The 26517-nt window shown below is 49.8% G+C and overlaps 1 protein-coding gene across 4 annotated transcripts in view; it reads left to right on the top strand.

The window, feature by feature from the left end:
* Positions 1 to 2077: 2077 nt before the first annotated feature.
* The window catches only part of LOC125448679 (solute carrier family 2, facilitated glucose transporter member 4-like), a 42762-nt gene continuing 18322 nt past the window's right edge, over positions 2078 to 26517 (top strand). For 2 of the 4 annotated variants that reach the window (XM_059642585.1, XM_059642586.1), the window contains exons 1-7: positions 2078 to 2197; positions 14917 to 15012; positions 18294 to 18469; positions 20619 to 20743; positions 20858 to 20973; positions 24049 to 24211; positions 24836 to 25023. In XM_059642585.1, coding sequence (XP_059498568.1) covers positions 2159 to 2197; positions 14917 to 15012; positions 18294 to 18469; positions 20619 to 20743; positions 20858 to 20973; positions 24049 to 24211; positions 24836 to 25023 — 903 coding nt within the window. In that variant the 5' untranslated portion in view covers positions 2078 to 2158. Of the gene's footprint in view, positions 2198 to 9248; positions 9328 to 14916; positions 15013 to 16463; positions 16756 to 18293; positions 18470 to 20618; positions 20744 to 20857; positions 20974 to 24048; positions 24212 to 24835; positions 25024 to 26517 lie in introns of those variants that run through there. The other 2 variants (XM_059642588.1, XM_059642587.1) reach the window with 2 other exon arrangements.

Below are 26517 nucleotides of genomic sequence, written 5' to 3' on the forward strand. Positions count from 1 at the left end.
CTGATGTTCCCTCAGCCACCTCCTGCTCCCACCAGCCCCCCTTGGCTTTCTTTCCCCCTGTTTTATCCTTGGGGTGAGGTCCACCCCTAATTGCCCTTTTATCCTCTCAGAAGGAACTTAAGAGTCAGCTGTGTTGCTGTGGGTCTGGAGTCACATGTAGGCCAGGCCAGGTAAGGAGAACAGATTTCCTCCCCTATGGGACATTTGTAAACTGGGTCAGTCATTGAGACAAACAATGATGCTTTGGTTATATTGTCGAGGCTGGTTTTCACTTTTTTGGAAATTAATTGAATTGAAATTTCACCACGGTGGGATTTGAATCCATATCTACAGAGCATGAAGCTACTGCTGCCTATTAACCTCTGTACCTAACTCCATGGGTCCTCCATCTCTCTTCCACTGCCTCCCTCTTGTCAATTTTTCTTGCCTTTCCTTTTTCTCCTTGTTTCTTTTTTCATTCATCTAACTTGCACTCTTTGTCAGTCCCTCTGCTCTTATTCATTTCTGTCCCAGTCTCTCTGTCTCTCTCACTCTGGGTTTCATATCACTTCTGCCTCTGTCATGTAAGATGTTGGACCTGGAATATCCTACTCACATTCCCATCTCAGCAAGTTGTGATTTCGAGTCACACATCAGAAAGGGAGGAATACAGAATGATTGCTGAACAAAGATATACTAAGAGAGTGCAGCATTGCCTTGATGTCTATTTAACATATTTACCTCCTTTAGTTATTAACACTGTCTCTCCCTCTCCCTCGGCCTGTCTCCCTTTACATTTATTTTCCTCCACCTCTATCGCTGTCCCCACAACTTTCTTTCCTTCTCTCTCCACGTATCTCACCTTGCTTCTTACAAACAAAGAATCTCTACAGTATAGAAGCAGCCTATTCGGCCCATTGAGTCCACACCAACCCTCCAAAGAGCATCCCACCCAGACCCATCTCCATATCCTATCCCTATAAACCCGCATTTCTCCTGGCTAATGCACACCCGTGAACACTGGGCGATTTAGTATGGCCAGTCTACCCTCAGCTGCAAGTCTTTGGAGTGTGGGAGAAACCTGGAGCATCCAGAGGAAACCCATGCAGGGATGGGGAGAATGTGCAAACTTCCTTTCTACTTCAATGTTGATCTCCTTCCCTCTTCTGTCACTCTACCTCCCCATCTCTTTCTCCCTGCCTATCTCCCAGCTTTTCTCTCTCCACCTCTACCCACTTCTCTCTATCCTCCTCTCTCTCTTATCTCCTTAGCTGTTTGGCCATTTTGATCCCGCTCTTACTTGCCACTTCACTCTCTGTTTTCCTCTGTCTCTCAGTCCCTCTTCTGTCACTGTTCCCTCACGCTTCATCACGCTCTCTAGTCTTCTCTCTATCTCCCACATCAGTTCTCCAGATCTCTCAAACCTTTCTCTGTTTTTCTGTGTCTCTCTCCCTCCCTCTTTCCCAACCTTGTTGGTTCTCTCTCTCCCTTTAAGTTATCTCTCTATATCTTTTCGCACCTGTCTCTCTCTAATTTTTTCTCTGCCCCTTTCTTTTCTGTCACTCTCTCTCTCCCTCTGTTCCTTCTCTCTCTCTCTGTTCCTTCTCTGTTTTGTCACTGTTTTCTCTCTGTCGCTTCTCTCTATCTCTTCCCGCTTCTCTCTCTGATTTTTTCTCCTATCCATCACTGCTCTCTCCCTCTCCTCCAAATCCCTTCCCCCATCTCTCTTTTTTACACTCTCTCCCTCCCAAACTCGTTCTTTCTCCCCCAATCAGTCTTTCTCTCCCGCCATCCTCTTTCTTTCACGCTCTGTCCTCCCATCTCTCTTTCTCCACCCATCTCTTTATTTTTCTTTCAACCCATCTCCCTCTCTCCCACTCCCCCAGGCCCCCTCCCATCTCTCTCTATCTCTCTCTCTGCCTATCTCCCCGGTCTCTGTCTCTCTGGCACTGAGGCTGCCTCCACCTTATTCCTGACGCTGAACCACTCCTCCCGGAACAGCCAATAACAGGTTTCCTCGGGGTGTGGACTCGCTTCCCCCTGCCCCGACCGTGCGCTGCTCTCTGCCCACTGCTCCAGCAGCTAGAGCCGGCCTCTGCTCCAAAGAGATAGAGAGGGTGGGGGGGGGGGGGCGCAGCGGCTCGGAAACACACTGCAATCCGTCTCCCCGATTCATAGCATGATGTCCGATGGCTTCCAGCACCTTGGAGGAGCAGAGGTAGGAAATCACAGTAACTTTACTCAGTTTTTGTCTTGGAAGTACAATGTAGGGGTCCTGCCGTGTTAACATTGTACCGTAATACAATATCGGCTCCTCAACACTACTCCAACACACTAATACTATCTCATAATTCAGCATGTTCTCCTGTAACAGTGTGCTGTCTGATAACGTGCTGTGCTGCCTCATGGCTCCCTGCTTTTACACACTACTCTCTCCTGTCACAAAGCACTATTGCCCTGTAACACAATGCTGACCCATTACGCAGTATGCTGCCTGATATTGTATCACACTGCCCTGGAGCACTGTACCCTGCCTGATGTTACACAAAAATCAGAAGTTGCTGCAAAAGCTCAACAGGTCTGGCAGCATCTCTGAATTAAAAATCAGAGTTAACATTCCGGTGATGCTTCCTCAGAACTGATGTTACAGCACACTGTTCTGTAATACAGTATACAGTCTTACATTACAACACACTGTTCTGTAACGCAGTATACTGTCTCATAGTATGACACCCCGTCCTGTAACACAGTATACTGTCTCATAATACGATACCCTGTCCTGTAACACGGTGTACTGTCTCATAATACGACACCCCGTCCTGAGACACAGTATACTGTCTCATAATACGACACCCCATCCTGAGACACAGTAAACTGTCTCATAATACGACACCCCGTCCTGTAACACAGTAGACTGTCTGATTAAATAGCGTGCTGTCCTGGAAGAAAGCGCAATGCCATGTGTAACACAACACTGCCCTGGAAGGTGGACTGGCCATGCTAATTTGCCCCGCAGTGTCCAGGGATCTGCAGACTCAGGCAGATTAGTCACGGAAAACACAGGGCTGCGGGGATAGGAGAGGGGGATGGGTCTTACTGGGATGTTGTTCAGAGGGTCAGTGTGCTCTCAATGGGCTGAATGGCCTGCTCCTACACTGCAGGGAATCTGTGATTCTTTGATAACACAGCTCACTGTCTGATATTACAACACACTGTCCTGGAACACAGTGCACTGTCATAGAGCATGTGAACAGTCCCTTCAGCCCAACATGTCCATGCCCACCAAGTTTCCTAAACTGAGCTAGTCCCATTTACCTGTGTTTGACCCATATATCTCTAAACCCATCCTCTCCATGCACCTGTCCAAATATCTTTTGAATGTTGTAACTGTACCCATCTCTACCGCTTCCTCTGGCAGCTGGTTCCATATACACACCATACTCTGTGTGAACGAGGTGCCATGCACCTCTCTTTCCCCTCTTACCTTAAACCCACATCCTCTGGTTTTGGGCTCCCCTACCCTGGGGAAAAGGCCTTGGCTATTCACCCTATCCACGCTCCTCATGATTTTACAAACCTCCAAAGGGTCAGCCCTCAGCTTCCTATGCTCCAGAGAAAAATGTCCCAGCCCCTCCTTTACATTCCCGTAAGTCATTTCAGCCCCCTTTCCAGAGGAATAATAAGATTTCCACAGCCTGACGGCCGGAATTGTACACAGAACCCTAAATGTGGCCTTACCAATGCCTTGTACAGCCGTAACATGATGTTTAAAGTTCTGACCAATGAAGGTGAGTGTGTCAAACGCCTCCTTCACCATCCCATCTACTTGTGACACCACTTTCAAGGAACTATGAATCTGCACCCCAAGGTCCCTCGGTTCAACAACACTCCCCAGGGCCCGAACATTAACCATGTGAGCCCTGTCCTGGTTTTCTCGTAACACAATGCAATAATTTGCATTTATCTGTATTAAAATCCAACTGCCATTCCTTAGCCTGCTGGCCCAGCTGACCAGGATCCCACTGTACTCTTGGATGACCATTTGCACTGTCCTGTTAATTTTGGTGTAGTCCGCAAACTCCGGAGCTGTGCCTCCTGTATTCCCGTTCGAATAATTTACAGCAATGATGAACAGTTGCGGACCCAGCACTGATCCTTGCAGTGCACTGCTGGTCACAGGCCTCCAGCCTGAAAAACAACACTCTACCACTTCCCTCTGTGTCCTACCGTCAAGCCAATTTTGTATCCAGTTGGCTCAATCTCCCTCGATCCCATGTGATCTAACTTTACCGATGAAACCATGCAGAACCTTGTCGAAGGCCTTGCTGAAGTCTAGGAAGGTGACATATATTGGCCCTGCCTTCACCCAGCTTCTTGGTCGTCACTTCAAAGCACTCAGTCACATGTGTGAGACTTGATTTCTCATGCACAAAGACGTGTTGACTATCCCTCATCAGTCCTTGCCTTTCCAAGAAGATCCTGTCCCTCAGAATTCCTGCCAACAACTTACACCTGCCTCCCCCCCACGCTCCCCCACCATCACCGCCCACTGATGTTAGCCTCGCTGGGTCTGTAGTTCCACAGCTTTTCCTTTTGGCCTTTCTTAAGTAATAGCCGCCCTCCTGTCTTCCGTCGTCTGCACCTGTCGATGATGCAAATATTTCCACTCGGGGTCCCGCAATTTCTTCCCACGCTTCCCGCAATGTCCTGCGGATTCCCGCAACACACTTGATCAGATCCCGGGGGATTTATCTACCTTTTGTATTTTAAAACCTCCAGCACCTCCACTTCCACAATGTGGACTCTTTTCAAGACATCGCTATTTATTTCCCCTAATTTCCATATCTTACTCCATGGTCAATACTGCAGGAGATTTTCACTTCATAACTCCACCATTTCTTGCGGCTCCACGAATAGATGGCCTCATTGATCTTTAAGGGAGCCTATTCTTTTCCAACTACTCTTTTATTCTTAGCACTCTTGCAAAATCTTTTTGGATTCTCCTTTACACTATCTTCCAAGGCTATCTCATGGGCCCTTTCTACCCTCCTGATTTTCCTCTTGAGTGCACTCCTCTGCTCCCTATGCCCCTCAAGGAATAGATCACACTTGATCCCAACTGTCTGCATCATTCATACACCTTTTTCTTGATCAGGGCCTCATTTTCTCTTGCCATGCAGTGTTTCCGATTCCTGCCAGCCCAACCCTTCACCCAAACAGGAACACACTGTCCCTGAGCTGTCATTGTCTCACTTTTTAAAGCCTCCCACTTGCCAGACATCCCCCTACCTGCACACAGCTGCCGTCTTCTCAAATTTCAAATGTTCCTGTCGAACACCATTAAAATTAGCCTTGCCCCAGTTTGGACCTCAAACTTGTGTCTTTTTCCGTAACTTTTTTTAACTGGTCTCTGGTCACAAAGTGCTCGCCCTCTCACATCTCGGCCAGTACCCTTGTCTTATTTCCCGAGAGGATGTTGAGTCTTGCTCCTTCTCTGATCGGGCCATCTACATGTCAATTGAGAAAGTTTTCTCGAACACACTTAACAAATTTGTCCTGCATCAGAGCATTAAAAGTGTGACAGTGCCAATCTATGTTTAGTAAGTTAAAAATCCCCTGCTATAACTAGGGTGGCTCAGTGATTTGCACTGCTACCTCACAGCTCCAGATACCTGGGTCCTATTCCACCCTTGGGCGACTGTCTGTGTGGAGTTTGCACATTCTCCCCATGGCTGTGCAGGCTTCCTCCAGGTGCCTTGGTTTTCTCCCACAGTCCAAAGATGTACAGGCTCAGTGGATTGGCCGTGCTAAATTTCCCATAGTGTCCAGATCTGTGTAGATTAGGGAGATGGGTCTGGTTTAGAGGCTGTGAGGATCACTGTGGACTTGTTGGGCCAAAGGGCCTTTCCCTGCACCGTCGGGACTCTGTGAAGATTACAACCCTGCTACTCTTACAGCTATCTTTCCGAAAGTATCCCTACCCCAGAACACTGAGCTGCCAGTCCTTCCTGTTTCTGTAATAGCTATGACATCCCAGTCTCATGTTCCCATCCATGCCAATGTGTTAATCTGCCTTACCCTCCAGGTCTCTTGCATTGAAAAAAAAATGCAGTTTAATTCTTCAATCTGACCTGCCCCTGGAGATAACAGCACAGTGTGGAGCTGGAGGAACACAGCAGGTCAGGCAGCATCAGAGGAACAGGAGAGCCCACATATCAGGTTTACACCCTTCATCGAAACTGCTCGAGAAGTGTAAGAGCCCGAAATGTCGATTTTCCTGCTCCTCCGATGCTGCCTGAACCGCTGCGCTACTCCAGTTCCACGCTGTATTGACTCTGACCTGATCTGCCAATTTAGTTGCTCTCTTAAACTTTGGTACCAGTCACAACCTTCTCTCTTGTCTTACTGCTGCTTAAGCTCCTAACCCCTTGACAGACTAGTTTAAATTCTCCCAAGCACTTCCAGCAAATCTCCGTGCCAGGATATTGGTAGCCCTCCAGTTCAGCTGAAACTGCACAGGAAGAGTACTTGTACAGGTCACTTCTGTAACAGAGAAAGCAATGTAGTACACTGTCTGATGTTACAGCACACTGTCCTGTAACATAGCTCACTGTCTGATGTTACAATGCACTGTACTGTAACACAGCACACTGTCTGATCTTATGACACACTGTTCTGTAACAGAGTACACTGTCTGATGTTACAATACACTGTCCTGTAACACAGCACACTGTATGATGTTACAACACACTGCCTTGTAACACAGCACTCCCTGGGAGTAGAACACTGTCTTGTAACACATCATAGAGTCTGGTTGTACAAAATACTGTTTTGTATCACAAGGTGCTGTCTCATTGTACAACATGTTGTTCTGTAGCACATATACTCTTTGACATAGAACATACGGTCCTTTAACACAGTTTTCCACTAATGCAACACACTTTCCTGCAATGCAGAATACTTCACAGCTGTTACAGTTACCTTTGGAAGTTTAGCTTCTGTTGAAATGTAGAAAACGCTGGAGCTAATGTGTTAACAGCATGACCTCACAAACAGCAATCTGATAATGACTCAGATCACCCTTTCTTGGCGATGTTAGTTGAGGAATGAGTTTCAGGACACTGGGTAGACAAACTGGCTCTTTTTGTACCAATGACCATGAAACCTATTTCATCCCCTGGTGCTATAAAACTTTCCCAAAATGTTTTTCAACAGCCGTACAACTGGAACAGTTTAGTTTGAGCTGTAATTTGAGAGATCAAGTTAACTTAAAAAGTAGCAGAGTGGATGCCATGTATTCCGTCCCACTTTGCCGTGAGATAATGTGCAACATTTTTCCAAAACAATTTCTGCATGAAGATGATACAGGTAGACGGATGCTGTAAGCAGTTCATACAATCTCCAAATTTCTCTGGCCACCTCGTTTGCTTGGCAGTTTTGGGATCCAAATTTCCACGCATTTGCACTTCCTCCCACTGACCTATGCCTTCAACCTACTGCCTTAGACAATGATCGTTAAAAACTTTAGGGACTCTCTTTCCATGCATTTTATTCCTGTCAGATACAGCGTCACAATTATGAAGATTGCAAGTCTTGATAAGTTGTGTTTTCGGCATGAGAGGGAGTTGGGAGTTGGTCGGCTCAGTTAGCTGGATGGTTGGATGAAAATCCCAAGTGCAGGACTCAACTCCTACACCTGCTCAGCTGACCATAAAGGTAACAGAAATTGATGGAGAAAATAGTTCAGTCTGGCAGCATCTTGGGAGTTTTGAAAAAGGGTCATCGAACCCACAATTGACTCTCCAAGGGCCTATCCTCAGGCATATAGGAACTTTTTGTTCATTCATTCATGGATGTTGCTGGCGAGACCAATATTTGTTGCCCAGAGGGCAGTTAGGAGTCAGCCACATTGGTTTGGGTCTGGAGTCACGTGTAGGCCAGACCATGTAATGTCCTTCCTAAAAGACATTGGTGAACCAGATGGGGTTCCCCCCACCTCCCCTTGCACTCAACAGTGGATTCATGGTCATCATTTATTTATTGAATTCAAATTCCACCATCTGCCGTGGTTGGATTTGAACCTGGGTCCTTCGAGCGTTAACTGTGTCCCTGCCTTAACAGTCCAACAATCATAGTACTAGGCCATCACCTCCCTTTTTATGAGTGAAAACAGAAGCTGCAGGAAAAAGCTCAGCAGGCCTGGCAGCAACTGTGAAGACAAAAAACAGAGTTAACATTTCGGGTGCAGTAACCCTTCCTCAGAAGTGATAGTGGCTGGGAAAATGTCAGTTTATGTGCAGAAAAAAAGGGGAGGGGTTGGGGTAGGGAGTAAACAATAAGATAGAGCCTAAAGAGAGAGAAGAGCAGTTGGACAGACAAAGAGTTGATATCAATCAGACTGGGAGGGTGAATAGTTGTTAATGAGGACTGTTAGTGACTAACAACAGGTAGTGTGTAATGGCAGGCTATGTGGTAACAAGGCCTGGTGTGTGGGGTAGGGGGGTGGGACATGGGCGCGTTTAAGACCCTAAAATTATTGAACTCAATATTGAGTCCAGAGGGCTGCAGGGTCCCCAAGCGGGAAATGGGCTTCGCTGGAACACTGCTGCAAGCCAGAGACAGACAGAGGACAGTGAAGAAGGTTATCTACATTTACAAAGAGATGTTGATCAATTGGGTCAGTGGGCTGAGGAGTGGCAGATATAGTGTAATTTAGATAAATGTGAGGTATTGCATTTTGGTAACACAAAAAAGGCAGGGCTTATGCAATTAGAAGTAGGGATTTGTAGAACTGAAAGACATAATTCTTGGAACTTTGCATCACATATAGATCGGATGGGTAAGAAGGAGTTTAGTACGCTTCCCTTCATTGCTCAGACCTTTGAGTACAGGAGTTAGGATGCCATGTTTAAGGCTGTACAGGACGTTAGTGAGGTCTCTTCTGGAGCGCTGTGTCCAGTTCTGGTTGCCCAGTTATAGGAACATTATCATGGAGCTGGCGAGGGTTCAGAAAACATTACTAGGATGTTGCTGGGAATGGAGGATTGGTGTTATGGGGAGAGGCTGGATGAGCTGGACTTCTTTCATGAGCGTAGGAGGTTGAGGGGTGATCTCATAGAGGTTTATAAAATCATGAGGGGTATAGATAAGATAGATAATGCTGGGTGTCTTTCCCCTAGGGTGGGGGAATTTCAAGACTAGTGAATAAATTTCTAAGTTAAGAGGAGAAAGATTTAAAAAAGCCCCAAGGTACATTTTTTTTTACACAGAGGGCCGTTGTCTGTGGAATGAACGTCCAGCATGAGTGGTGGATGTGGGTACAGTAACAATGTTTAAAAAGATATTTAGGTAAGTACATGAATAAGAGATATTTGGAGTGATGTGGGCCAAGCACGGGCAGGGGGGAACTAGTTTAGTTTGGGGTACTGGTCAGCACAGACTGGTTGGACCGAAGGGTCTCTTTTTGTGCTGTACCGAGTGTGGTGGAGGCAGATATAATTGGGAGTGATTGCAAGGAAGCAGAATCAGAAATGGAAGGATGTCAAGGCTAACCAATAGGAGGAAGGGGAATGCCACTGTCCACCATCAGTGACCCAGCACAGACAACACAACCTCATTCCCCGATAACAAACTGTGAGGCTGGATGAACACAGCAGGCCAAGCAGCATCTCAGGATCACAAAAGCTGACGTTTCGGGCCTAGACCCTTCATCAGAGAGGAGGATGGGGTGAGGATTCTGGAATAAATAGGGTGAGAGGGGGAGGCAGACCGAAGATGGAGAGAAAAGAAGATAGATGGAGAGGAGAGTATAGGTGGGGAGGTAGGGAGGGGATAGGTCAGTCCAGGGAAGACGGACTGGTCAAGGAGGTGGGATGAGGTTAGTAGTTGGGAAATGGAGGTGTGGCTTGGGTGGGAGGAAGGGATGGGTGAGAGGAAGAACAGGTTAGGGAGGCAGAGACAGGCTGGGCTGGTTGTGTGATGCAGTGGGGGGAGGGGACGAACTGGGCTGGTTTTGGGATGCAGTGGGTGGAGGGGATGAGCTGGGCTGGTTGTGTGATGCAGTGGGGGGAGGGGACGAACTGGGCTGGTTTTGGGATGCTTTGGGGGAAGGGGACATTTTGAAGCTGGTGAAATCCACATTGACACCATTTGGCTGCAGGGTTCCCAAGCGGAATATGAGTTGCTGTTCCTGCAACCTTCGGGTGGCATCCTTGTGGCACTTTAGGAGGCCCATGATGGACATGGACAACCCTGCAGCCCAATGGTATCAATGTGGACTTCACCAGCTTCAAAATCTCCCCTTCCCCCACTGCATCCCAAAACCAGCCCAGCCTGTCTCTGCCTCCCTAACCTGTTCTTCCTCTCACCCATCCCTTCCTCCCATCTCAAGCCACACCTCCATTTCCTACCTACTAACCTCATCCCACCTCCTAGAGCTGTCCGTCTTCCCTGGACTGACCTATCCCCTCCCTACTCTCCACCTATACTCTCCTCTCCATCTATCTTTTCTCTCCATCTTCGGTCCGCCTCCCCCTGTCTCCCTATTTATTCCAGAACCCTCTCCCCATCCCCCTCTCTGATGAAGGGTCTAGGCCCAAAACGTCAGCTTTTGTGCTCCTGAGATGCTGCTTGGCCTGCTGTGTTCATCCAGCTCCACACTTTGTTATCTCGAATTCTCCAGCACCTGCAGTTCCCATTATCTCTGATACAACCTCATTCCCTGCTGTGATGTAGTTGTAACCTGCTTTTGTGTGTTCTAGCAATTAAGTTTCCGTTGCTGGTTTGTCAACAAACCGCAGTTCAGGCACAGTATCCCGACAGTGTGCAAAAAGGTCCTTTGGCCCAACAAGCCCACACCGACCCTCAGAATATCCCACCCAGATCATCACCCGTAAAACCCACCTAATCCACACATCCCTGAACCCTACAGGCAATTTCGCATGGCCAATCCACCTAGTCTGCCCATCTTTGGACTGTGGGAGGAAACTGGAGCCCCCGGAGAAAACCCACGCAGACACAGGGGAGAATGTGCAAACTCCACACAGACAGTCGCCTGAGGGTAGAGTCGAATCTGGGTCCCTGGCACTGTGAGGCAGCAGCACTAAATACTGAGCCATTCATTCATTCACAGAATGAGGGTGTCACTGACCAGGCAGCATTTATTGGGCATCCCTAATGGCCCAGAGGGCAGTTAAGAGTCAGCCACATTGCTGTGGGGCTGGAGTCAATAGTAGGCCAGACCTGGTAAGGATGGCAGTTTACTTCCCTGAAGGACATTAGTGAACCAGATGAGTGTTTCCAAGAATCGAGTCATGGCCATCATCTGACTCCTGATGTCAGATATTTTTTAAATTGATTTAAAATTGCACCAGCCATGGCAGATTTGAACCCAGGTCCCCAGGACTTTATGCATGTTGCTGGGTTAGCAGTTCAGCGACAATACCACATGGCCATTGTCAGCCAGGAGAGAGGGAACACCTCCTTGTTACAGGGGCAGAAAATCATAGAATCCATATAGTGTGGAAGCAGGCCATTTGGCCCAATGAGCCCACACTAACTCAGACTCTTCTCCTGACCCTATGACCCTGCAATTCCTTCAGCCAAGCCTGCACATTTTTTGGAAACGCACACAGACGCAGGGAGAACATGCACACTCCACACAGTCAGTCATTCGAAGGTGGAACTGAACCGAGGTACACAGGCCCTACAAGGCGCAGTGCGAACCACTGAGCAGCCACATCAGTGTGAAGCAGCACTATAAATTAGAGGATTAAACATGAGGGAGAGCCACACTTTTAGAGGAACTGTGCTGAGAGAGCATGCACTGTTGGAGGGTCAGTGCTGAGGGAGCGCCGCACTGTCGGAGGGTCAGTGCTGAGGGAGCGCCGCACTGTCGGAGGGTCAGCGCTGAGGGAGCGCCGCACTGTCGGAGGGTCAGCGCTGAGGGAGCGCCGCACTGTCGGAGGGTCAGTGCTGAGGGAGCGCCGCACTGTCGGAGGGTCAGCGCTGAGGGAGCGCCGCACTGTCGGAGGGTCAGCGCTGAGGGAGCGCCGCACTGTCGGAGGGTCAGCGCTGAGGGAGCGCCGCACTGTCGGAGGGTCAGCGCTGAGGGAGCGCCGCACTGTCGGAGGGTCAGCGCTGAGGGAGCGCCGCACTGTCGGAGGGTCAGCGCTGAGGGAGCGCCGCACTGTCGGAGGGTCAGCGCTGAGGGAGCGCCGCACTGTCGGAGGGTCAGTGCTGAGGGAGCGCCGCACTGTCGGAGGGTCAGTGCTGAGGGAGCGCCGCACTGTCGGAGGGTCAGTGCTGAGGGAGAGCCGCACTGTCGGAAGGCCAGTGTTGAGGGAGTGCCACACTGTTGGAGGGTCAGTGCTGAGGGAGCACTGCACTGTTGGAGGGTCAGTGCTGAGGGAGTGGGCACTGTCGGAGGGTCAGTGCTGAGGGAGAGCCGCACTGTCGGAAGGCCAGTGTTGAGGGAGTGCCACACTGTTGGAGGGTCAGTGCTGAGGGAGCACTGCACTGTTGGAGGGTCAGTGCTGAGGGAGTGGGCACTGTCGGAGGGTCAGTGCTGAAGGTATTAGGATACTGGTAATTTTCTCCTGGGTGGCCTGGGGTCAACATTTTCCCTTTAATATTTTGACCTGGCCAGTATGTCCTTTGCTGTTTAGTGGAGCTTGTTGTGTGCATTTTAACTGCTGCTTCACCCCATGGCAGCATTGCCTACCTATCAAACGCAGTCCATTCTGATAGTTGTGACAGGCGCTACAGCAATGCAATTTTGTACCTTTGCATTTCCTTGTGATGTGATAGAGAGGGGTCCTCCCCCTCTCCATCCCTGGGCTGGCTACAGCAGAGGGGTACCATCCTTGGATGACAGGCAGCACGACCTTTGGAAATGTAGCTGGACCAGTCAGCTCCTTAAACCTGTGGTAAAGTTTAATAAGATCAGTTCACTGGTGAGGGTTGGGGTGGCAAGAAAGAAAAATGTCCCTCTATAGCTAGAGATTACACGGTGTAGAGCTGGATGAACACAGCAGGCCAAGCAGCATCTTAGCAGCGCAAAAGCTGTCGTTTCGGGCCTTGACCCTTCATCAGAAAGGTCAGCTTTTATGCTCCTAAGATGCTGCTTGGCCTGCTGCGTTCATCCAGCCCTAGACCTTGTTATCACAGATTCTCCAGCATCTGCAGTTCCTACTATCTCTGAAACAAGGTAGGTAAGCCCTTGGGTCTGATGATGTCTATTCCAGCATGCTAAAGGAAGCAAGGGAGAATAGCCAATGTTGCTCCTTTGTTCAAACAGGACAACAGAGATAATCCAGGATAATAAAATGTGAGGCTGGATTTTATTATCTTGGATTCTCCAGCATCTGCAGTTCCCATTATCAGAGATAATCCAGGAAATGTTATGCCAGTGAGCTTTACATCAATGGTGGAGGAGTTATTGGGGATTCTTAGGGACAGGGTTTACTTGCATTTGGAGAGGAATGTACTTATCAGGGACAGTCAGTATGGCTTTATGCACATAAGGTCTTGTCTCACAAACTTTATTAACTATTTTGAAGGTGTGACAAAGATGATTGATGAGGGTAGGGTTTGTAGCCATTCTCCATTTGGACTTTAGCAAGGCCTTTGTCAAGGTCCCTCATGATAGGCTGGTCCACAAGATCAAATTGCATGGAATCTTTGGTGAGTTGGAAAGTTGGATACAAAATTGGCTTGGTCGTAGAAGACAGAGGTCAGCTATGGAGGAAGAAGGGTCCAGGCCCGAAATATCAGCCTTCCTGCTCCTCTGATGCTGCTTGTGTTCGTCCAGCTGTACACCTTGTTATCTCAGATTTACCGAGCTTAATGTTTTTCTAGACACCTAACACCTCCCCCTCCTTAATATTGACATGCCTTTGATATCGACAAACCCCTCATTGTTCATGTCCTTCTCCTTGATGCAACAGATGCAAAGCACTCATTAAGGGCCTCACCCATTTTCTCTGGCTCCACGCATAAATTCCCTCCTTTGTCCTTGAGGTGATCTGCCCTTTCCCAATGTACTCCTGATGTACATAGAAAAAGCCTTAGGCTTTTCCATGATGCTACTTACCAAGTCCATTCCATGGCCCTTTCTAACCCTCCGAATTTCTTTCCTTTAGCTCTGTGTCCTGGCAGTGTCTGATGGCAACAGTATGCAAAGAGCTTTATTCAGTATTGAGCGACATGCTGTCACTGTCCTGGGTGTGTTTTATGGGGACAGTGTACAGGGAGCTTTACTCAGTATTGAGCGACATGCTGTCCCTGTCCTGGGTGTGTTTGATGGGGACAGTGTACAGGGAGCTTTACTCAGTATTGAGCGACATGCTGTCCCTGTCCCGGGTGTGTTTGATGGGGACAGTGTAGAGGCAGCTTTACTCTGTATCTAACCACATGCTGGTCCTGTTCTGGGAGTGTTTGATGAGAACTGTTTTGAGGGAGCTTTACTTTCAGTTTACAAGAGTAGAGAAATCTTTACTCTCTATCTAACCCCATGCTGTCCCTGGGAGTGTTTGATCCGGGGGTTGGTGGGGGAACAGTGTAGAGGGAGCTTTACTCTGTATCTAACCCCATGCTGTCCCTGTCCATGGGAATGTTTGATGGGGGGTGGGGGGGGGAGACAGTGTAGAGGGAGCTTTACTCTGTATCTAACCTGGACATGGAAGCTGGGGGAAGGATTTATCCCGTGGTTTTGGAAATCTGCTGAGTTTGTGAGTTCTCTGGTGTGGGAGTGGTTGGTGACAGGGAATCTGGCCTCAGTTCAGGCACACTCATTCTGTTTGGGGGTGCTGGGGAGGTGACTGTGCAGTGGTGGGGGTTATGAGGGAGTGGTGAGGACTGGGGGAGGGGGTGGAGGGCAATACAGAGTGTGAGCTGTTTTGTGTCTTTCTATGTCTGCTCCCCTTTTTTTCCTAACAGCGCGTTACATGCACACTGATCCTGTCTGTGTTCACCGCAGTATTGGGTTCTTTGCAGTTTGGATATAATATCGGGGTGATCAACGCCCCCCAGAAGGTAAGAACACCAACGAGAGAGAGCGAGACTGAGGGGAGAAGAGGCTAAGAGAGAGAGAGAGATGGGAGGAAGTGAGGCAGAAGAGAAAGAAGGCAGGGAGAGAGCAGATAGAGAGAGGGAAGGGTGAAGACAGCAATGGAAGAGTAAATGAAGAGAAAAAACAGTGGGAGAGAGATGGATGGGAAAAAGGATAGGGAAGTTGAGACTTAAAGAGATGCAGGGAGAGAAATGGGAGGAAGGAGAGATAAAGGAGGGGAGAGAGAGAGAGAGAGAGAGAGAGAGTGCATGTGTGTGTGTTTGTGTAAGAGAGAGAGTTCGGAGAGTGAGGGAGGAGACAGTAAATGGGACGTGGAGGAGAGAGGAGAAGGAAGGGATGGGGAGAGGGTGAGAGGGAGGGATGGCAGGATTAGGAGTTGAGGAGTGATGGTGAGAGAGTAAGACTGGGTTTGGAACAAAATGTCTGAAAAAGGAGATCGGGGAAGAGGGAGCAACAGGAGAAATCAGGGAACAGGGAGAGATGGGGGGATGTGTTGAGAATGGGACCAGGTGTGGAAAACACACACACACACAGCCGGACACGCGCACACACGCACACACACACACACACACACACACACACACACAGTCACACACACACACACACACACACACACACACACACACAGTCACACACACACACACACACACACACACGCACAGTCACACACACACACACGCACATGCACACAGTCACACACACACAGTCACACACACACACACACACGCACAGTCACACACACACACACACGCACATGCACACAGTCACACACACACAGTCACACACACACACACACACACACACGCACATGCACACAGTCACACACACAGTCACACACACACACACACACACACAACCACAGAGTTCCACACACCGAGAAACACAGATGCTTATACATACCCTGAAACAGATCCCACGACAATGTGCACAAGTGTACACATACAAAAACACAGAGAGGTCACAGACATAGACCAACACTTACGCATAAGTGTGTGCACACACAAACACACAGCCAGACAAAGATACGCACACGCACACACACAGATGGTATAATGCAGAGACACACTAAAACACACACATGGAGTGATTTTAATTCAAGGAATGACATCACTGTTGATGTTGTTCGAATGTGAAGAGTTGTTGGAAACGTACACTTTGCCTAATTTCTCCTCAGCCGGGATGAACTTTGGGGAGTCTTATCATGAGTGGCTGTGGCAGGAGAGGGAGCTTGCCAAGATCTCAGCTGTCCATGAGTGTGTGGGGCTGTGGGGGGTGGGGGGTGGAATTTGGCAGACAGCTGCTGGCCTCCCTGAGAGCACAGAGAGAACGCTTCCTCCCAGCCCTACCAACTAAAAATAAAAAAAGCACAGGGGAATCGAATATCTGTGACGGAGAGGAATAAAGCTGCTTGAGAAATATCCCCGGCGCTCACGCGCACCAGGGCCGGGCCTGGAGAGAGCTGGCCAAGGATTCCTCGGAGCTTTGATGATGCCAGTTTCTCAGAACTGGAGGGTTCCCGGTTCAAATCCCATTCCACACACTTGGACGCATAGGTCAGGGAGCCCGTGGGGGACGGACAATGAGAACTGACTTTGACAGCAATGACTGTGTGACCTTGAGAAACTTTCTCAAAAGGTCGGAGCAAGTACCGAGGGACCGCAGGCCTGCCAGGTGGGACATTAAACCGAACCTTCGCCCCAGGAAAGGTAAGATCTCACAGTCACTGCAGCAGAAGCAGGAAGATGCCAGTGTCGTGGTGGTCATTTCACAGGATCTGATAGAGTCGCTACAGTGTGGGAGCAGGCCGTTCGGCCCATTGACCCTCTCAACGGGCATCCCACGCCATCCCTGCCACCCACGGTTGGCCCACCCAACCTAGGCACCTCTGGTCTGTAGGAGGAAACCAGAGCACCCAGAGGAAACCCACACAGAGGCGGGCAGTCACCCGAAGTTGGGGGAATCGCATCCGGGTCCCTGGTGCTACCAGGCAGTGGTGCTAACCACCGAGCCAAGGTGGCACCCCGTCCTCTCACCCTGGTTTTTTAGGGTTGTGGTATCTATGATCTTACTGTGCACCATTGGGAAGGCCAGCCCAGCCGACCAGTGACCGCAGGCAATCGAGAAGCTCTGGGATGTCCTGTGGCAGCAACAAGGCGCTACAGGAATGCAGATGCCTTTATTTATTTATAACGCAGAGGGAAGGGGGTCATATTGAGGGTGGGTTTTGGGTGCAGGAGGGGCTAGTGCAGCTCCAACAGCACTCAAAGAAGCTCCCAAGGACAAAGCAGTACCCCCCCTCCACCCCCCAGCCTTGACTGGCACCCCACCCACAAACATCCCCCTCCCTCTGCCACCCAACTGTCAGTAGCAGCAGTGTGGAGCATCTACAAGATGTGCCGCAGAGATTCACCAAACAAATCCTTTGATTGCACTTTTCAAAATGAGAGCCACTTCCATCTTGAAAGACAAGGGCAGTAGCCCCCCTGAACATTCCCTTCCAAGCCATTCCCCATCCTCCCTTGGAAATATTATGTCATTGAACCTCTACAGTGTGGGAGCAAGCCATTCAACCCATCGAATCCATATCCGGCCCTCTGAAGAGCATCATGCCCAGGCCCACCCCCTACTCTATCCCTGCATTCCCCACTGTGGGCATGATGGGACAGTTTAGCATGGCCAGTCCACATACCCTGCACATCTTTGGGAGGAAACCTGAGCACCCGGTGGAAACTCACGCAAACACGGGGAGAATGTGCAAACTCCACACAGACTGTTGCCCCAGGGTGGGATCGAACCTGGGTCCCTGGCACCGTGAGGCATCAGCACTAACCACTGAGCCTCTCCAGTATAATATATCCCCTTTCCTTAAGGATCACTGGGTTAGAATCTTCAAGCTCCCTCCTAAAGCCATTTGTGGTCAACCTCCAGCATGTTGACCGCAGCGCAGCCCCACCTTCTCCTGGTGCAGTCAGGGACAGCAATAAAGACTGGTCCAGGTAGCAATGTCCATCTCCCATGAATGAATAAGTAGAAAGCTGTAGGGCCAACAGTAGGAGCTGAAGGTAGCCATCCCCGGAATGTTGAGGGCAGGGAATTGAACTGGTGGCATATTGAGGGTGGGGAGGGGTGTAACAGTGAGCAGGGCACGTGCCCTTCCCCATCCCGGGTAGAGCGTGACAGCTGAATGACGGAAATTCATCTTCCTCCCCATTCCTCGCTCCTTCCCACCTCCTTTTGTCCGCAGATCATCGAGCAGAGCTACAATGAGACATGGATCAAGAGGCAGGCAGGAGTGGGAGAGCCACTGCCCATTGACCAGGCCACACTCACCACCCTCTGGTCCCTGTCTGTCGCCATATTCTCCATTGGAGGGATGGTCTCCTCTTTCCTGTTGGGAACCCTGGCCGAGTGGCTGGGCAGGTAAGGCCAGGCTTGGGACAGTGTCGGCGTTGGGAGAAGAAGGGGGTTTGAACCTGTGTCCTCAGGAGCTTTCAACTGTGACAGAGCTAGTTCGATTCCCTCGGTCTCCTCAATGTGACTGTTTAAGGTGGCCTCTGGATCTGTTTAAATTAAATTAGATTAGATTCCCTACAATGTGGAAGCAGGCCCTTCGGCCCAACAAGTCCACACTGCCTCTGAGCGAGGGTGGGAGGGATTTATCGTTGGGGTTAGGCATGAGGCCTGTGACAAGGGGAGGTGCAAAGATCCCAAGTGAGGTCTATAGGATCCCTGAAGCCTGGGGCTTCTCCTTATGCTAGATCACTGCAGCCTGGTAAAGAAGCCGTGACTATTTCTGAATTGTTAACCCAGAAATCCAGCTGATGGCTCTGGGCAGAGATAATGGGAACTGCAGATGCTGGAGAATCTGAGATGACGAAGTGTGGGGCGGGATGAACACAGCAGGTGAAGCAGCATCTTAGGAGCACAAAAGCTGACGTTTTGGGCCTAGAGCCTTCATCAGAAAAGGGGGATGGGGAGAGGGTTCTGCAATAAATAGGTGGGGGGAGGCAGATTGAAGATGGATAGAGGAGAAGATAGGTGGAGAGGAGACAGACAAGTTAAGTGGGTGGGGATGGATCCTGTAGAGGTAAGTGTTGGGGGGGGGGGGGGGGGTGGAGGTAGGGAGGGGATAGGTCAGTCCGGGGAGGACGGACAGGTCAAAGAGGCGGGATGAGGTTAGTAGGCAGGAAATGGGGGTGCAGCTTGAGGTGGGAGGAGGGGATAGGTGAGAGGAAGAACAGGTCAGGGAGGTGGGGACGAGCTGGGCTGGTTTTGGCATGCAGTGGGGGGGAGGGGAGATTTTGAAGCTGGTGAAGTCCACATTGATACCATTGGGCTGCAGGGTTATGATGGCTCTGGGCACAGGTGTTCGAATCCCACCATGGCAGACAGTGAAATTTAAATTCAAATGAAAAAAATATCCGGAATTAAGAAGCTAATGATGACCATGAATCCATTGACGCTTTTTGGAAAAAACACCATCAAGATCACTAATTCCCTTTTGGGAAGGAAACTGCCATCCTTACTTGGTCTGCCTACATGTGACTCCAGAACCACAGCAATGTGCTTAACTTCTCAATTAGGAATGGGCCAGCAACGCCCTCATCCCGTGAATTAGTAAATTAAAGAGAAGTTTGAGCAGCCTCCCCACTCCCCGTTCAGTGCCACTGTTAAAAGGCCAAATGGATCCTGTCTCAGAAGATAGTTTGACACCTTAGCACCACTGAACAGGTAGGTGAGGGAATCAGAAACATGGCACACCACAGGAGGGAAATCCAATAGCCGTAGTTGAAGGCCTTAGAACAGAGCCTCTTCACCTCGAACCCCAACTCGGGGAGTGCTACAAAAACTCAATCCCAAACTCAGAGAGATCTGTAAATCCTCAATCCCAAACTCAGGAAACTCCGAAAACACTCAATCCCAAACTCCGGGAGCTCTGTAAATCCTCAATCCCAAACTGAGGGTACTCCGTAAATCCTCAATCCCAAACTCAGGGAGCTGTGTAAATCCTCAATCCCAAAATCAGGGAGCTCTGTAAATCCTCAACCCCGAACTCAGGGAGCGCTGTAAACACTCAATCCCAAACTCAGGGAGCTCCGTAAACACTCAATCCCAAACTCGGGGAGCACTTTAAATAATCAATCCCGAACTCAGGGTGCTCCGTAAACCCTCAATCCCAAACTCAGGGAGCTCCGTAAACCCTCAATCCCAAACTTGGGGAGCGCTGTAAACACTCAATCCCAAACTCAGGGAGCTCCGTAAACCCTCAATCCCAAACTTGGGGAGCTCCGTAAACACTCAATCCCAAACTCAGGGAGCTCCGTGAACACTCAAACCCAAACCCAGGGAGCTCCTTAAACCCTCAATCCCAAACTCAGGGAGCTCTGTAAACACTCAATCCCAAACTCAGGGAGCTCTGTAAATCCTCAATCCCCAACTCAGGATACTCCGTAAATCCTCAATCCCAAACTCAGGGAGCTCTGCAGTGAAACACAGGCCGGAGCCTGCATGTCCTTTGCAGCCAATGAGCAATGAATCACTGTCAGTAACCCATTGCGTTTTGGTTCAGGAAGAAGGCCATGCTGGTGAACAACCTTCTGGCGGTGATTGGAGGTATTCTTATGGGCTTATCGCAGTACTGCCAATCCTACGAGATGTTAATCCTGGGGCGGTTCGTGATTGGAGCCTATTGTGGTGAGATTGCGTCAATTTCCTTGTTTAGTCGACCTCGGCGCCTCTCGCTTCCGCTCCCTGCGCAGTTTTGTGATTGACGAATCTTGTTAATTACAAGGTTCTTGTATCTGGCAGGTATTTCCTCTGGTTTGGTTCCAATGTACGTGGGAGAGATCTCACCCACGAGACTACGAGGCACACTGGGAACGTTACACCAACTGGCCATTGTGTCGGGCATCCTGGTTGCTCAAGTAAGGCATGGGGAGCATGCGGAAGAGGCCAAAATCCAGCAGATGATGGAAATCAGACACCAACACAGAGCATGCCAGCGAAACTCAACAGGGCCCATGGAGAGAGAAATGGACTCCAATGTTTTGCATCTGTTGCTGACTTAGTCAGAACCAAAAAAAAACCAATCAGCTGGTAAATGATTTCTAACAAAGGCGGAAGAGGGGAATGGATGGTGTGGAGGCCCAGCGCAAAAGGCGAAGGGTGGGTGAGAAATGGAGATGGAAAATTCATGTCTGGACAATGCCTCCTCTCCATTGAGAGAAAATGATACATGACAGGGCAGTGGTGCGGGGAGAATGTAGGGGAAAAAACTGCAGACAGATGTCCATGTTCAGACGCTCATGTTGTGGAATACACAACCAAACTTGAAAGGCTGTAAAAGATTAACAGCAATTAAAGCAAAATGGCCATGAAACATGTAACTACGTTGGAGATAGAACAGAAGAATGTTGACTGGATTAATTCTGGAGACGAGGGGGTTTGTCTGACAAACTGAATTTGGGATTGAATGTTTTCGGAGTGTTCTGAGTTTGGGATTGCATGTTTACAGAGCTCCCTGAGTTTGGGATTGAGGATTCACGGAGCTCCCTGGGTTTGGGATTGAGGATTTACGGAGCTCCCTGAGTTTGGGATTGAATGTTTACAGAGCTCCCTGAGTTTAGGATTGAGTGTTTATGGAGCTCCCTGAGTTTGGGATTGAATGTTAACAGAGCTCCCTGAGTTTGGGATTGTGTGTTTACAGACCTCTCGTCCCTGGAGTCCAGAATAACGAGATGAGATCTAATTGAGGTCCATAGGATGCTAAACGGGATTGAGAAAGTAGATGTAGAGGTATTGTTTAGCCTTTTGGCCCTTTCTATTACAATACCAGAGGCCATACTGTGATGCTTGGACTTGGAGTAAATTTAAGAAGGAGACAGTTTTGTTAATGGGTTACAGGTTGTAGGGTGACAGATCAAAGGCAGGAGAGTGTAATTGAGTGCGAGTTGAGATCACCTATGATTGTATAGTGGTTTGGCGGAGCAGGCTCGAATAGCTGAATGGCCTCCTCCTGATCCGAGACCTTCCGTAATCTGAAGCGGAAGTGTTGTTCCTCGAGCTTGTGTCGTCCTTTGCTGGATCCCTGCTGCAGGCCCAGGGTGGCTGCGTTAACATGGGAGAAAAGTGGCTTATTGAAATGGCAAGTAACTGGGAATTCAGGGTCGATGGTCCAGGCAGAGCCGAGGTGACCCACAAAGTGGGCACTCAGTCCGAATTTGGTCTCTCCTGTGTAAAGGAGATTTTTGTTAACAGCCCGTTTAGATTTGAGTGATTTTGACAATGGGCCTTTCTACCATCTGTAAGCATCATCTTCCACTACCTCTCTCAAAGCTATAAAAATAAAACATTTAGCAACTCCGGCAGAGGATTCATGCTGGACTCAAAACCTTCACTTTGTTTCTCTCTCCAAAGGCACTGCCGGGCCTGTTGAGTTTTCCCAGTGTCCTGTACATTTGTTTGCGGTGAACACTGGGGGCTGAGCAGGGGAATTATGTGTACAGGGAACATGGCACACCAGACTGATTCCTGGGATGGCAGGACTGAAGTGCGATGATGAGGCTGGATCCATTAGGTCTATATTAACTGCTGTGTCGGAGAATGTGGGGGGGACGTCACAGAAAGCTGTCATGTTCTAACAGGATGAGACATGGGAAAATGCAGGAAAGGGGTTCCCAATGACTGGGGAGTCCAGCCTAGGGCCTAAGACCATAGGATAGTCCATTTAGTACTGAGATAAGGAGCGAGCGTGATTAGCCTGTGGAATTCTCTCCTACAGAAAAGGAATGAGATCAAACCATTTAATGTTTGTGAGAAGGAATTAGATATAGTTTAGTTCTTAGGGATAAAGAGATCGAAGGGAGAACAAGGTACATAGATAAGTTGCAGAGCTGGGCTGAGAGGTGGCAAATGGAGTTTAATGCAGACAAGTGTGAGGTGATGCACTTTGATAGGAGTAACCGGAAGGCAAAGTACTGGGCTAATGGTAAGATTCTTAGTCGTGTAGATGAGCAGAGAGATCTCGGTGTCCATGTACACAGATCCTTGAAAGTTGCCACCCTGGTTGACAGGGCTGTTAAGAAGGCAGACAGTGTTTTAGCTTTTATTAATAGAGGGATCGAGTTCCGGAACCAAGAGGTTATGGTGAAGCTGTACAAAACTCTGGTGCGGCCGCACTTGGAGTATTGCATACAGTTCTGGTCGTCGCAGTATAAGAAGGACATGGAAGCTTTGGAAAGGATGCAGAGGAGATTTACTAGGATGTTGCCTGGTATGGAGGGAAGGTCTTATGAGGAAAGGCTGAGGGACTTAAGGCTGTTTTCATTAGAGAGAAGAAGGTTGAGAGGTGACTTAATTGAAACATATAAAATAATCAGAGGGTTAGATAGGGTGGATAGGGAGAGCCTTTTTCCTAGGACGGTGACGGCGAGCACGAGGGGGCATAACTTTAAATTGAGGGATGAAAGATATAGGACAGATGTCAGAGGTAGTTTCTTTATTCAGAGAGTAGTAAGGAAATGGAACGCTTTGCCTGCCACGGTAGTAGATTTGCCAACTTTAGGTACATTTAAGTCGTCATTGGATGAGCATATGGACGTACGTGGAGTAGTGTAGGTTAGATGGGCTTGAGATCGGTATGACAGGTCGGCACAACATCGAGGGCCGAAGGGCCTGTACTGTGCTGTAATGTTCTATGTACCGAGTTGGACAATCAGCAATGATCGTATTAAATGGGGGAGCATATTCACAGGGCTGAGTGGCCTACTCCTGCTCCTATTTTCTATGGGATACCCATGTACAAAGCATGCGGCTCACATGTCTCCAACATGGGACACACATTTACGTAACACCAGGCGGGTGATTTGAAATGAATGCATTCAGATAAAGGGAGAGAGCGCAAGAGACTAGAAGTTACATTGTCATGGATGCGGGCCTACTTGCAGGCCTGGCTTGAAGCCTCTCACGGACAAGTCTCCCTTTGTGTGTGTCTTGCTTAGATCTTTGGCCTGGACGTCATCATGGGGACCAACGAACTTTGGCCTCTGCTCCTCGCTGTGACGGTGTTCCCCGCTGTCCTACAGGCCACACTCCTGCCGCTGTGCCCCGAGAGCCCACGCTACCTCTACATCATCCGCAAAGAAGAGGGCAAGGCCAAACATTGTGAGTAGTCCACAGCCTCCCAGGAGGCCTCTTTCCCTGCTTCCCCTTCGCCAGCCCGGTTTAGCGTGATGTGTGAGAGGCTTGCATGTCGTTAGCATCTCCCCTGGAAGTCCATAGCGACGCAGTTGGCTCTTAACTGCTTTCGGGCCAATCAAGGATGGGCAATAAATCCTGGGCCTACCTGCACAATGTGAATGAACAAAAGAAAAAATTTCCCAGCCGATGGCATATTTTTTGTAGCATAGTCACCATTGGAAAAAAGGAAATGTAGCGGCCATTCACACACAGCAAGATCCCACCAGCAGCAACGGTTTTTGAAGGGTGTTGGTTGAGGGATAAATATCGGGGGTGGGACCCGAGCGCTACTCTTTCAGGAGTGACTGTCGAACTTAAGTCCATCTCAGCTGAAGGATGGTCCCCTGGGACTCTCCAGCCCTCGCTCAGGAATGTGTTGGACTGATGCCTGATGACGAAATCTCCAGAGTGGGACTCAAACCCAGTTCCCTCCGATTCAAGAGCGTTTGAGATCCACTAAATATGCCCAACCATCTAAGGAGAGTTGGGGGATTAAACGGGAGACGACGAAACATTTTCCTTCCTTTCAACCCCGTCCCTCCCCTGCAGGTTTGAGGATGTTGACGGGGAGGTGGGATGTTACAAAGTCACTGATGGAGATGAAGGAAGAAAAGAGGAAAATGGACATGGAGCCCAAAGTAACCATCGCTCAGCTCTTCAAGATGGCGTCGTATCGCCAACCCATCTTCATCGCAATCGTCCTTCAGCTCTCCCAGCAGCTGTCTGGGATCAATGCTGTAAGTATGACCACCCCAGCCTGGCAAAGGTTGGCACCAAACACTGCAATTTCCTGTCTCATAGCCCCAACTGTGTTGTGGTTGGGACTTGGCTTGACTTCGTTACCATGACAACAGGGGCGAGACCCAAAAGCAATTGAACGCCCCGTCGTGTATGGTTCAGTGACCCAACACTTGGCCAATCAGGGATCCTCTACGCTTTGTCTTCAGGTGAGAGGCAGGGAGCCTGGGGAAGAGAGGGAGCCTCAGGGAGAGAGGGAGCCCGGGCGACAGAACGAGGCCGGGGGAGGCAGGGATCCTGGGGGAGACAGGGACCCTCAGCGAGAGAGGGAGCCTGGGGTGGGGCAGGGAGCCTAGGGGAGAGAGAGGAGCCTGGGGGAGAGAGGGATCCTGGGCGAGGCTGGGAGCCTGGGGAACACTGGGAGCCTGGGAGAGAGAGGAATCCTGGGGGAGGCAGGGAGCCTGGAGGAGTGCGGGAGCCTGGATGGAGGAGGTTACAGATATTGGGAGGTACGTAGGGGGATGGAGGAGGTTACAAAGACAAGGATGGAGTTCGGGAGGGGTGTAGGGGATGGAGGATGCTACAGATAAAGAGAGGGGTGAAGGTGGTAAGAGGAGGTTACAGGGATAGGGAGCACTTTAGGGGATGGAGGGGGTTGCAGAATTCTGGAGGGGTGTAGGGGGCTGGAGGAGGTTATAAAGTTAGAGAGAGATATAGGTGCCGGAGGAGGTGACCAAGATGGGGAGGTAGTGCAGGGGCTGTAGGAGGCTACAGAGATAGGGACGGGTTGTAGGGGCTGGAGGGGCTTACAGAGAGAGGGAGGGGGTGTCGGGCTGGAGGGGGTTACAGAGATAGGGAGGGGGTGTAGGGTCTGGAGGAGGCTACAGAGATAGGGAGGGGGTGTAGGGGGCTGTAGGGGGTTTCAGAGATAGGGAGGGGATGTAGGGCTGGAGGAGGTTACAGAGATAGGGAGCAGGTGTGGGGCTGGGGGAGGTTACAGAGATAGGGAGGGGGTGTAGCGGCTGGAGGAAGTTACAGAGATAGGGAGGGGGTGTAGCGGCTGGAGGGGGTTACAGAGAAAGGGAGGAGGTGTCAGGGCTGGAGGAAGTTACAGCGAGAGGGAGGGGGTGCACGGTCTGGAGGTGGTTACAGTGAGAGGGAGGGGGTATAGGGGCTGGAGGTGGTTACAGTGAGAGGGAGGGTGTGTCAGGGCTGGAGGTGGTTACAGTGAGAGGGAGTGGGTGTCGGGGCAATTGGAGCTCACCAAGATAATGATGGGTGTCGGGTCTGTAGGAGGCAACAGTGATAGGGAGGTGGTGTAGAAGGTTGAATGATAGAACAGAGTCAGCAAGTCGTGTAAGGGCTGGAGAAGTTTACAGAGCTACGGGGTGGGGGTATAAGGGCTGGAGAAGGTTACAGGGCCAGTGGGTGCAGGTATAAAGGCTGGAGGAGGTTCTCAAGTTAGGGAGAGAAATAGTGGGTGGAGGAGGGAA

Source organism: Stegostoma tigrinum, chromosome 45, assembly GCF_030684315.1.
Source record: "Stegostoma tigrinum isolate sSteTig4 chromosome 45, sSteTig4.hap1, whole genome shotgun sequence".
Lineage (NCBI taxonomy): Eukaryota > Metazoa > Chordata > Chondrichthyes > Orectolobiformes > Stegostomatidae > Stegostoma > Stegostoma tigrinum.